Genomic DNA, 12,806 nt, shown 5'->3' on the forward strand with positions numbered 1-12,806 from the left:
ATCTGAAAAGGTCCCTGTGCAAGAGCTATTCCAGGGGTTCAGAATAAGTTACAAGGCAGAAATTTGTCCCTGCTATAGCCTTACAAATGTCAGCTCACTCTATTCTTGCCACTCTCACAACTCATTTGGCACACTGGTATCGTCCTTATCTGCTGGCACCTGTGTCTGAAAACACCTTATTTCATAGAATCATAGAAACCAGGGTTGGAAGGGACCTCAGGAGGTCATATAGTCCAACCCCCTGCTCAAAGCAGGACCAATCCCCAACTAAATCATCCCAGCCAGGGCTTTGTCAAGCCTGACCTTAAAAACTTCTAAGGAAGGAGATTCCACCACCTCCCTAGGTAACGCATTCCAGTGTTTCACCACCCTCCTAGTGAAAAAGTTTTTCCTAATATCCAACCTAAACCTCCCCCCCTGCAACTTGAGACCATTACTCCTTGTTCTGTCATCTGCTACCACTGAGAACAGTCTAGGTTTGCAACACTTGCCATCATTTTTTCTCCCTGCTACCATGCCTCTTAATATAATTATATTTCTGCAATTAGTAGCTATATCTTAGGGTTTTATACTGCTCCCCATCATTGTAGGCTCTGAGCATCTTCCATATAACAGAAAGAGCAAAGTCCCTAGTGGACTTCATGAGAATAGCCAGGGCCTCCTTCTCTTAGGATGAAAAACTCTTCTTGGAGTATTTTTTGGTTCTGGGGAGCTCTTGCTTGATTAATTTATTTCTTTTGCTTCAGGATTTGGGGGGGAGTTTTGGGAGGAACATTTGAGTGGATGGAGGTATCAGTGTTGTGTCATTCTTGCTATAGTGGATATACTTTACTGAAGAGGAAGGTTTTGCACTGTTCCCTAAAGTTGGTCAGAGGATTATTTAATTGTATAGAACATCCAGAATGCAGTGTGTATGGAAGAATATAGAAGAAATAATTGTATTGTGTGTATTGATTCAATTGGCTTCTTAGTATGTTTTGTCAAATCACTTAGATCATTCCCCTTCTCCTCCCTCACCCCCATGATAAAACCCACAAGAAAGGTGTCTAGAGGGGTAATCTTCAGAAAGATACCCTTATGAAGTTCTTTCCCTGTTGTTCCATTAGGAGCATGTGTTGGCCCCCTTCTGAAATATACCAGTGGGCCTGCCTTTATAGTTGGTGAATCCTCCAGAATTTGTGGGAGATGAAGGTTATCTAGGTCAGGACACTTGCCCCTGGCAGAAGCCCTCTGCTCTTTGGCATTCGCTGTCCCAAGGACCCTAAGGAGAGAAGGCTCCATAGCAAAGATAATGCATTCTTTTCCAAAAAATCTCAAGAAGGATGGAAGTGGAGAACAATATACTGTATATCTGTGCACATTTTTTTGGCACCTGCCCATGGCCCATCCTCCATATGTGGATTTCGGGACACCATCCACATGTTGAGGACTGGGACAACTGTCTGAAGATCAGAGCAGAAGTCAGGTCTAGTGGGTACAGCAGGTGTCCAGGTCAGTGAACAAAGTCAAGGGTCAGCACCAGAGTCAACTGCCAATTACCAGAGCCAGAGCTGGGACTGGTAACTGATTGTCAGAAGTTAGGCAAGAGGACAGGAACTGGAAGAGAGGCAAAGATCCCGCACAGAGCAGGAACATGGTGGTGAGCAGGAACAAAAGCAGGGGGAAGCCAGGAGCAGAAAAGGAATCAGGAACAGGGTTGGGTGCAGAATGAAGGAATCAGGCACAAGCAGGATCCAATGCAGCAGCAACAGGGAATCACCTAATTGCTCAGACAACTTCCTATGCCTCCTTCTGGCTTACGTGGCATGGTTGAACCAATCAGTGGAGCTTGGCAATCCTCCAGTCCAGGCACCTGTGTGTGGTGCCTTGGCTGAGGCTGTTGTCCTATTAGCTTCTCAACCCACCAGCCTTCAGCAGACATTGGGTGGAGGTGAGAATGCGACAGCTGTCTGGGCACTCTCAGGCCTGGGTTTGAGACCCAGGACATCACACCAGGTCTCTATTTGCAGATCTTCTAAACATGAGCGTATCTGACCTGATATGTGGCTTGGAAGTGGGGATTCCTGCTAGAACATTAGTTTAGTACAAGCATTTCTGTTCTCCTCTAATACATGGCTGGTTTTACTTTGGATACCTATGTGGCTTTGAGCATGATTAAGTCCTTGGCATTTGTGAGGCCAGTGTTAAACAAATAATCAGCATGTCAGTCTCAACATCGATAAATAAAAAATACTGGAGTCCAGATTAAACCATTATTTTATTTAACTGGCAAATGAAAATTATGTTTATGTAATTTGTGTCTTGACAGATGATAACGAATGTGAAAATGCTACACAACCTTGTGGAGAGAACGCCAACTGTACCAATACTGTGGGGAGTTATTACTGCATGTGTGCAACTGGTTTCAGATCTAGCAGTGGTCAAGAGAAGTTTGTAACTAATGATGGAACCTTTTGTGTGGGTAAGTTACTATAATGTCAGCCAGGTAGCTTTAAATTGTCACTTATTTCTTATGCATCCTGTTAATTAGAGAAATCCAGTAAAAGAAATTCAGGTGCCCTGATCTGTGCAATTTGGATGAGAGCTTCCCATAATTCAGAGTGGCACAGACCTGGTATTCCAGTTCAAGCCCCTGTGTCTCAACAACTAAAGACTTCTTCCTAATATCTTTACTCAACAAAAGTCCCATTGACCTCAACAGAACTTCAGGATTTAACCTGAATGCAGTAGCTTTATATAGGAATGTAGATCTAAGGCCAAATGGTGGCCCACATTCTTTCCACCTTATGCCACCTTCTCCTGGCTCTACCAACACAATGGGCCTGGCAGGGGCCAGATGGGATTTGGTCAGAATTCAAGGCAATCCACTGATCCTGGACCAGCAGAATGGCCTTTAGGGTTTGTCCCAGCCACATTCAATTTGCTCACACCTCAGCACCAGACTCTGGGCAATATTCCAAACAGCCCTTCATCCCTCACTGATTCTTCTTTTCAGTTCTGGTTTAAGATAGTGAGTAGGATGAGTATCTACCCTACCTTCTGTGCAGTCCTTCAGTTTCTACCTCTGTAGCAGTTTGATGTATCACGTTTAGGATTACAAGACAGGAAATGTTCTCTGGGAAAATATTATTTCTGAACAATTGTGCAGTCTTTAAGGATTGCCCTTCATTGGAAGAATTGTAACTATTTCTCTTTTTTTCAATCCTTTGGTAATTTTCTTTTTGTGCTGTGATAATCTTTTGGGAATGGGAAAACAAGCAATAAATCCACTGCCTCTTTACACAGGTATATCATCTTTGGGCTGATTTATATCTAGTTCCAGATATCTCTCTCCAAAGCTTGACAGTCCTGACAATGTCTGTCTTTTCTTACCATTCCAAATATAAGCAAAATAGTTGCATATTAGGCTAGAGAATGATCTAGTCAAAATTTCATTGATGTTTCTCACATCCTGATATCATGTTTCCATTTTACTATGTTGCTGTGAATCTGTTCTGAGGTTATCTGGGATTCATGTTGTGAGCACAATGAGCTGTAAAAATTACCTGTTTCTATAAGATGTCTTGATTTTTACCATAAGCTTCAGAAATCATGTCTTCAAAGTTGTTTTACTTGACTGTTCCTAGCTTTGCTTTACTTTTTTGCCAGTTGAGAAAGATTACTTTTTATTATTACATTTGTCTGTCTATATCCATCTGTTGTCCCTTTTCCTGTACTAAGATTATGTCTACGCTGCAGCCGTAAGTGTGACTAAAGCATGTGTAGACATACCTGAGCTAGCATTGGTCTAGCTAGCTATGTACTCAAGAGGCTAATCCATGCTGCCATCTGTGCTGCTGCAGCTTCACTATTATTATTCAAGTTAGCTAGATCCAAGCTAGCTTGGATATGCCTACACATGCTGAAGTTCCTGATTTCAAAGCAGTCGTACCCTAGATCAGGGCCTGGCAAAATTTTTGGCCTGAGGGCCACATCGGGTTTCCAAAATTGTACGGAGGGCCGGTTAGGGGAGGCTGTGTCTCCCCAAACAGCCAGGCATGGCCCAGCCCCCGCCTCCTATCCGACCCCACCCCACTTCTCACCCCCTGACGGCTCCCCCGGGACCCCTGCCCCATCTGACCACCCCTTCTCCCTGTCCCCTGACTGCCCCCAGAACCCCTGCCCCTAACTGCCCCCCATCCAACCCCCTCCCTCCTTCCTGACTGCCCCATCCGGGACCCCTTCCCCATCCAACTCCCCTGTTCCCCGCCTTCTGACCCCCCCAACCCCTATCTACACCCCCAACTCCCCAGCCCTCTATACAACCCCTCCCCCTTACTCCCTGCCCCCTTACCGCACTGCCTGGAGCACCAGTGGCTGGTGGCGCTACAGCCGAACTGCCCAGAGCACTGGGTCAGGCTGCAGCTCTGCAACTGCGCTGCCCGGCCGCCCGGAGCGTTGCACCAACAGCGCAGTGCACTGAGGCTGCTGGGGACAGGGGAACAGCGGGGGAGGGGCTTGGGGCGAACCTCCTTGGCCAGGAGCTCAGGGGCCAGGCAGGAGGGTCCCACGGGCCAGATGTGGCCTGCGGGCCATAGTTTGCCCTCCTCTGTCCTAGATTGTAAATATCTAGATGGGGCAAGGACCATCTCTTTGTTCTGTGATTGTACACCACCTAGCTCAATGGGGTCCTGTTCCATGCCTAAGGTATTATAAATTAATAATAAACTTTTTTCCCTGCTCTTCAGAGTGTAGACATTCTACTGTAATCCTCTAGTGGTCCTTGATTGTCGGCTTTCCTCTTCTTTTGTGCAAATCAGTGTGGATGGAGTTGACATGTTCCAAAACAAAAATAACCTCGTGGCATATTATGCCATTAAATACAGGTACAAAATAAATAAATTCAGTTTTGCAATTTATCGAGGAAGCCATAGAGGATTACATTGTAACCCATGGATCTGCTACAGGGGGGAGAGGTCTCAGACATGTCTTCTACACACGGACAATAGCACCCTAGTGGAGTACCTAGGTGGCAGGCAGTGCCATATGTCTGGAGTGGACACCAGTATTATAATACGAATCTAGTAGTGTTGGCTATGCTGTACAAGTCAGAGCTGCTTAATTTGCACTAGGACAGTGCTGTCACTTGATGTATTTATGTGGCCCCAAGACACATTCTGAATTTGTATCAGAAGGGTAGCCGTGTTAGTCTGGATCTGTAAAAGCAGCATGGCAATATACAAAAACCTGTAGGAGAACACTTCAACCTCCCTAGACACAATAGCAGATTTAAAGGTAGCCATCATGCAGCAAAAAAACTTCAGGACCAGACTTCAAAGAGAAACTGCTGAGCTTCAGTTCATTTGCAAATTTGACACCATCAGCTCAGGATTAAAGAAAGACTGTGAATGGCTCGCCAATTACATAAGCAGTTTCTCCTTCCTTGGTGTTCACACCTCAACTGCTAGAAGAGGGCCACATCCTCCCTGATTGAACTAACCTCATTTTGCCTAGCCTGCTTCTTGCTTGCATATTTATACCTGCCTCTGGAAATTTCCACTACATGCATCTGACAAAGTGGGTATTCAGCCACGAAAGCTTATGCTCCAATACGTCTGTTAGTCTATAAGGTGCCACAGGACTATTCTGAATTTGCACAATCTAAGCTTTCTTTAAACAAACAAACAAAAAGTTTCTATCCATCTGGGATTTCATGTTAACCTTTCAAATGTGAAGCAAGCATAACTGATGCAATGTTGTATTCCTGGGTCTAAAGATAGCCTGAAACACTGGTTCTGGGAGATGGCAGTTCCCCACCATTAATCTAATTGGGCTGTTAACTCTAATATCTAATGATGACACTTTACATATCAGTGGTAAGTTTTTCATGGCTGATCATTATATCAGATAGATTAGGGAAGGGGGTGATGATAACACCCACAGGGAGAAGAAAACTGGAGGTTGCTGTAGAGAAGGAAAAACAGAGGGAAGAAAGGACGAGAGTCACAAAGACAAGGGACAGAGAAATTGAGAAGGGAAAATAGAGAATGAAAAAACCGCAAAGTAGAAATAGTGGTGGTCCTGAAGATGAGGATATTTTCCCGCTTGTGATGCTCAATATAAGCTAAATAACAATTATAAGCTTATTTACTACATAAAAGCCATTTTCCACCCTTGATCTTTGTATATTAGTGAATGTTCTGCTGTGGGTCAATGGGGAAATGGAGCCCTAAATTGTAACCCCAGCCCGAGGGGTCAAAAATAGAATTTTTTCCTGTCCAGAATGAATTTGACATCTCTGCATCACAATTTCTGGAAGAAGTTGCACCATACTTCCAAGCATGCACTTCTGCATTCGGGTCCTGACTTTTCCCCCAGCTGATTGGCCGTATGCCCTTCTTTGTCATAGCACATTAGAATGCCGTTTGTGCAGGGATATGGCATTATGCCACGTAGCTGTTATCACTTTGCATATGCCCTTCTTAGGACAATTTGGAATCCACTTTGTGTACATTGCTCCCCTCCACAGTACAGAACCGAAAGGAACATCTGGTCCTTTACCAGTGGACTTTTCAATACCCTACAAGCTAATAATAAGCATAATTTATAATGGAGACATCAAGCTATCTTGACTGGCTGATGAAGAATCAAAGAAATATAGCTATGATCCCGTAGTTGGCAAGACTGAACATAATAACCATTCTCACTACCTTTATATTAATTGGAATTATCTTGCCTGCTGTAGTAAACGAGCAGTGACAAAAAAGCAGAAAGATAATAAAAAGTTATACATCTCTTTTCATGCTAGCTAACTGGTGCTCGTGGTGTTATTTTGGGGGATTTTGCTTTAAAATTTCTTTCTGTTCAGAGCTATTATAAAGGCTTCGAAGCTCAGTTCCAGAGTTTGTTTTGAATATTTTCTGAAAGGGAGGGTTCCTTGCTGAGCCATGGCAAATGGTCTTCTCGTTAAAGGGCCCAGTCCTTCAACCATCACTTATGAATCTTCTCACTAAAGACTACTCATGTGAGTTAGAGTTACAAGACTGGGCTTTTGGTGCCCAAACTTGCTCCGATTGTAGATAATCGGAGAATGAATGGGCTCCTAGCTATAAACCTCAGGTGGAAATGGATCACTTTCTAAAAGCATTGACAAGCTGTTGTCTCCTGTGTGGTCTAAAGTTGCATATTCATCTAAAATAGAATGACCCCCTCAAAACCCTGCAAAAAGTACAGAAGAAAACTTAAATTGACACTGTTAACCTTTTTAAAAGCAACATACAATCTACCTTGAAATGGTAGTAAAATCCTTGATGGCACCTGCAAATCATATTGATTTAAAGAAAATGTGAAGGTGATCAGTACCTTTAATTATCTACTCCAGTAACTATTTTCTCCAGTAAACACTCTATTAGCTAGGTTTCATATAAATTCATTCAGTATAGACAACTTAGCTGCAGATAAACTATTTGTATATACTCCTCAGTCGTTTTGTATGTCCTTAGCATCTTTGATGCCTTGTCCATGAGCTTCCACTTCTGTTTTTAAAATCCTGCTTCCTCATTAAGGTCTCCATTACAACTAATATGTGACAACAGTATGAAAGGAAAGGTAATTTATATAAATACCTAATAATGACAAATAAATGATTTGGGTTTATGAAAAACAAATTATCATATGTTGCAAGACAAGTATAATAACCTTGAAAAACTTGTAATGGTAAGTGACATAGCAACCTGATACTTAGCAATGATGATCTCGAATACGTTCAATTATTTATGCACATCTCTAGGAGGTATAATTTTTAGGAAAGGAAGGTTGCTATTAGTCATCTATTGATTTTAATACCAACTTTATAAGTGTTGTTATAAATCAAACTATTAATAGATTATTTTAGCACACATTCGAATCAGGCATTTCAGGTTGTTGTGAAGTTTGTCATTTATTGATATTTCACAATGAGCTGCATGCTGGAGATCTTGTTAGGACTTACACATCCTTCTCTACATAGCTGAGAAGGCCAAGAAAATCCCTGGAGGTGAGGCTCATCTGTGGAACCATTATGCAGACTGGTGTTGTCATTGTTTTCTCACCCTTGGCTCTTCAATTTAATCCAAGTGCATCTATGTTACAGTAGTGGGACACTGAGTGACATTTACATGCTCCAAAAAAGAGCCATCCAATTAATTGATGTGAATGGATTATTTAAATGCCGGGACTAGTGTCTTTGGCCCCATGAGTTCAAATGACAGCATTTGATTATGATTTACCTTTTGTGTAAGAATATCTCACATGGTACTTCTCTTTTTGTTTTCCTCACTTTTATCAATCCACTGAGATTTGACATGGTTGACACCTCAGCAGGCAGGTCATAAAAAACCATTCAGATATAAATAATGCAAAAGCCCATATGCTGAAGTCAAATGACTCAATATTTGTTAATTAAGTATAGAAATGAATTATCAACATAATACAGATGTCAGCAACTTAGTCTCACACTTGATCTTTCAAGATAACTCTTAATGCCTTCCAGTGTGATTGTGGCACCCTGTAATTGTCTAGGAAGGCCTCAGTCGAAACCAGTAGAAGATAGGAGGCTGTGGGGGACCGTGGACAAAGCAATAAAAAAAAGTGGGGTGAGATGGTTATTAGACTCCTCCATTAAATGTTCAAATGCCATGTACAATTCCATGTACAAAAGATTTTTTTAAAACATTTATCTGATTTTTTTAACCAGACATGCTTGCCATTGGCAAATTATGTTCTATTAAATTACCAACAAATGATTCCCACCAAAAGCAGAAACCCTTTGAGTATTCCTCAAATGCCTTTATGTATCTTTGCCTCCCTCCCCGCACTCAGACAAGTAAAATCTTTTTTTCTCCCTCCATTCTCATTGTTCTGCTTCCTCTGTTCTTCTAATATTTCTTTTTTATTGTATTAACCCCTCCCTAACTTTCTCTCTTCCTTCCAATTCCAAATGTCTCCCATTCTTCTTTATTCCCTGAATTTCTCCCTTCTCTCTCTAGTCCACATACCCTGACTTCTACTTTCCACAAATGTATTCCCACTCCTCCTTATCAGTACTCTCCCCTTTCTGTGCCAAATCCAGTCATTCTTCTTTTTCTTACCCATTTTTGCCTCACACATTCTCTGCCTCACAGAATCACTGTCACCAGAAATCCACTCTCTAATCTAAACAGTACCAGCACTGAAAACCAATGATCAGTTCCTCAAAACTAAAAGCCTATTTTGTAGTCCCCCCATCCATTCTTCACTTGTTCTCTCCTAAGCCCCTCTTATCAGCATGAGCCCCTCAATCAATTCATCAATGTTTGCACTCTCCCACAAGCACTGTTTCCCCCCAACCCCTGTCCAATGTATTCAGTTATCCCCAATTCACCAGTTTAATTTTGGCCCCTTCCCCAGATCATCAGTTCTGTTTTCCACGTCCACAAGCCTTCAATTCAATTCTCAGCCCCTCCTCTTCTAAATCTATACATGTATTTGCTTCTAACTACAAATTAATCAATTCTTTTTTTGGTCCTTCCTCTTTCCAGCCTGTTCAGTTCTTCCCTCCTCCCCCAGTACATAATTTCTCAGATCCCCACCCCACTGCTCACAATTACTCAGTATAGTTCCAAGACTCAGTGTGTCAGTTGAATTCTTTGGTCGCTATCCCCAGTCAGTCGATATAATGCAAGACCCTCTTTCCCATGCATCAAATCAGTTTTTGCCCTGCCTTTCCAAATCCATCAGTTCACAGCGTTCCTTCCAACAATTCATCAGTTTAATTCTCTGACCCACTCTCACTCTGTTAATTGAATTACTGAACTTACCTACCCAAATTAATTAGGAAGGAATCATCAATTGTAGGGAAATTAAGTTTAAATGTGGATAAAATAGACAAGTCAAGCACTTTGAAGAGCCTTTGACTTTAATATTAGATTAACCAGACAGGCAAATTGATCCTTTAAATACTAAAATAATAAAGCATTGATTTTAAATCAAAAGGCTGTGTATACCAGTTTCCTCTGTCTTTCCTAACTGAATAATAAGGTAGTACAATCTATTTTAGTATGATATGTAGAAAAATTAGGTTTTAGATTATTTTCATCATACATCGTCTAGTATTTTGATATTGTTGAATTAACTTGTAAACTCACCTTTAAAACATGAAAAATACAGTATATGTACAAGAAGGTTTTTTCAGTTCAGTTTCAACAACAAAGAAGTTGTTATAGCTGTGCAAAAAATCAGCAGTCTCTTATTGAAGAATATTTTTAATATTAAAGAGATGCTTAATTGTGCTTTATTGTCCCAAACCCTAAGTGATATAATTAGCAGATGTCTTTGCCATTCAATTTGGCTTTTTTAGCTTTTTGCTATTTTTTCTTTAATGTTATTTTGTGAAATCTTGATGTGAAATTGCTGTATGCATAACTTATCAACAAGGCAGCAAGTGTTAGTCTTTAAATACTTAATAAAAAATTCAATTTCTCACAATATTTGCAGATATAGATGAGTGCAGTGAAGCAGTAACTATTGCCTGTGGAGATCATGCGAAATGTGAAAATGTGGATGGAGGATATAACTGCTCCTGTAAGGAAGGTTATCAACCATCCACAGGAAAATTACAGTTTAAGCCAAATGATGGCACTTCCTGCCAAGGTAAATGATATTATAAAGGTTTATGTGTTATTATAGAACTACATCTTCTGAGAAACCCACCAGTGTCTCTTTATCTTCAGTTAGATTAATCAGCCAGACATGAAAAAGAGGCAAGACACTCACACCTACATTTTCTAAGAATATCATTGAGATGTACTCTTAGCAATATATTTGTACTGAACAATATGATGAAATCTGTTCTGTATTGAAGACCCAACCTGACATTGTGTTGATGTGTATTCTAAACTGTACAAGTCCAATTTCTTCTCTCACTCATACCAGTGTAAACAATGAGTCAATGGGCCAAATTCTCTGCTGGTGTAAATTAGCAAAACTCCACTGAAGTAAGTGGAGTTGCTCCCATTGAAACCAGCAGAGAATGTGGCAAAGTCAAACCAGTAAGTGAGGTCAGAATCAGGTCCTAATAGTTTATGCTTGTGAATGATCCATATGCATGTGCAAGTTCCAAATACTGTAGAGGTTTGAGTTTTCTTATATAAGAACTGTTATACTGTAATTGATTAGTCTTCTTTTTAATTTCTACAGAAAATCCAAAGGCAAAGTGCAAGTTACATAATGACTGTATAACTGAAAATATGACTAGAACATTAGCTGAAGTAAGTAGCAATGGTTTATAGATTAATTTACAAATTCTTTTATTTTTTCTCTTTTAAAACTGTTATTTCGATTATAATATCTATTGAGGCGCTTTTAACAAATGGTTGAAGAAGATATAATTGAACATAAGCATATATATAGAAGTCTTTTTAATACTTCCAGCTTATTTGAAATGGGTTATGTATTTGAATCGCAGTGTTAATTTGCCTGCAAGCTTTGTTTTGTTTGTATCTCCAGTGAACTAAATCATGTTTTGCATAGAATTCAGAAGTGTGGTAATCACTCAACAGTTTCTGAATGGCAAATTCTTGAAATTACACCTTTCTACATTTAATTATATGCAGCTATTTGTTTGTTCTGAATGAAACCTAGAAAGATAATTTATAGAGGCAGTGAAGGCAAGTGACAAAATATAAAATAGAGCAATAATACACTTGGGTACCAATATTTTTCTCTCCTTCAAAACACTGTGTGTTAGGCTGCATGTGAAAGAACTGGGGAACCAGATTTTTACCCAGAAGCTTACATTTCAAACAGCAAATTAAATAAACTGGTGAGTCCGCAAGGCTATCTGTTTCTGATTTGACTGAGTAAGTGAATCACCATGGGCGTGTTTGCTTTTTATCTCAAGCAGTTTGCCTCAATGATCAGATTTAAAAGAACCCAGTCTTTTAACATAAGAGGTTTAATTTCTTCAGTTTTAAGGTATACATTATATTAACATGCTTACTGTAAATTAAGTAGAGAAGACAGAATAAGTACAACATCTGAACTTAAAACCGAATGGCTGTCTGTTTTTAAACCTGTATTTAAACTAGGGTTTTAAACCTGTGTTTAAACTGAGTCAAAACCTTGAATCTCAATTTTGAAGAAAAATTAATGCTTTAAATTTGAGCCCTTGGATCTGAACCTACCCCTGTAGTTTTGATTCTGAGTTAGATCAAAAACAGGAAGAGGCCTGTTTTCCAGTTCCATTAGGATGCAACCAACGATAAAGTCCGGATCTCACGAGAGCACTATCTCAGGGGATATTCACCTTTGAGGTCACAGGAATCTCACCAAATTGGATGATCTCGTTAAGTTTCTACTATTTAGGGATGAAATCTCATTGGATTTCAGTGCCAGGAAATCTGAAACCCTTCTCTGATTCAGCCATGACACTGAATTCAGAACCCTAGCCTAAACCTCATACAGATCCAGATCTCAATCGTCTCAGCCCATTACTACTATAAACATTTGTGTACAAACATTTCCATCTAATTATTTTATATTAATATTTTCAGTAGGGAAGTAATTTAATAGTTTTCAGCCCTTAGCAGTGAGGATTAAGAATGCAATAGAATTTTGGTAATTTGCTTTATAGTCCTCATTTTTAAAAAAACTGGCTATCTGTTTCCACCTCTCAGCAAAGATTTAACAGAAGAGGCTGTAGGTAAGTTGCCGTACTACTAAGACTTAATTATTTTTACAAAATATGCAACAAAACATTTACTAGTACATAATGGAGCATTATTCTAAATAAAACTGAGTTATACTGGTCA

General features: G+C 40.1%; 1 protein-coding gene across 1 annotated transcript in view; it reads left to right on the top strand.

The window, feature by feature from the left end:
* Nucleotides 1–12,806, top strand: part of ADGRL4 (adhesion G protein-coupled receptor L4) — a 96,617-nt gene that overhangs the window by 50,189 nt on the left and 33,622 nt on the right. The window contains exons 3-5 of the mRNA XM_074961460.1: nucleotides 2,309–2,461; nucleotides 10,492–10,647; nucleotides 11,194–11,264. Of these exons, the coding sequence (XP_074817561.1) occupies nucleotides 2,309–2,461; nucleotides 10,492–10,647; nucleotides 11,194–11,264 (380 nt within the window). The remainder of the gene's footprint in view (nucleotides 1–2,308; nucleotides 2,462–10,491; nucleotides 10,648–11,193; nucleotides 11,265–12,806) is intronic.

The sequence above is a fragment of the Natator depressus genome, chromosome 8, assembly GCF_965152275.1.
Source record: "Natator depressus isolate rNatDep1 chromosome 8, rNatDep2.hap1, whole genome shotgun sequence".
Classification (NCBI taxonomy): domain Eukaryota; kingdom Metazoa; phylum Chordata; order Testudines; family Cheloniidae; genus Natator; species Natator depressus.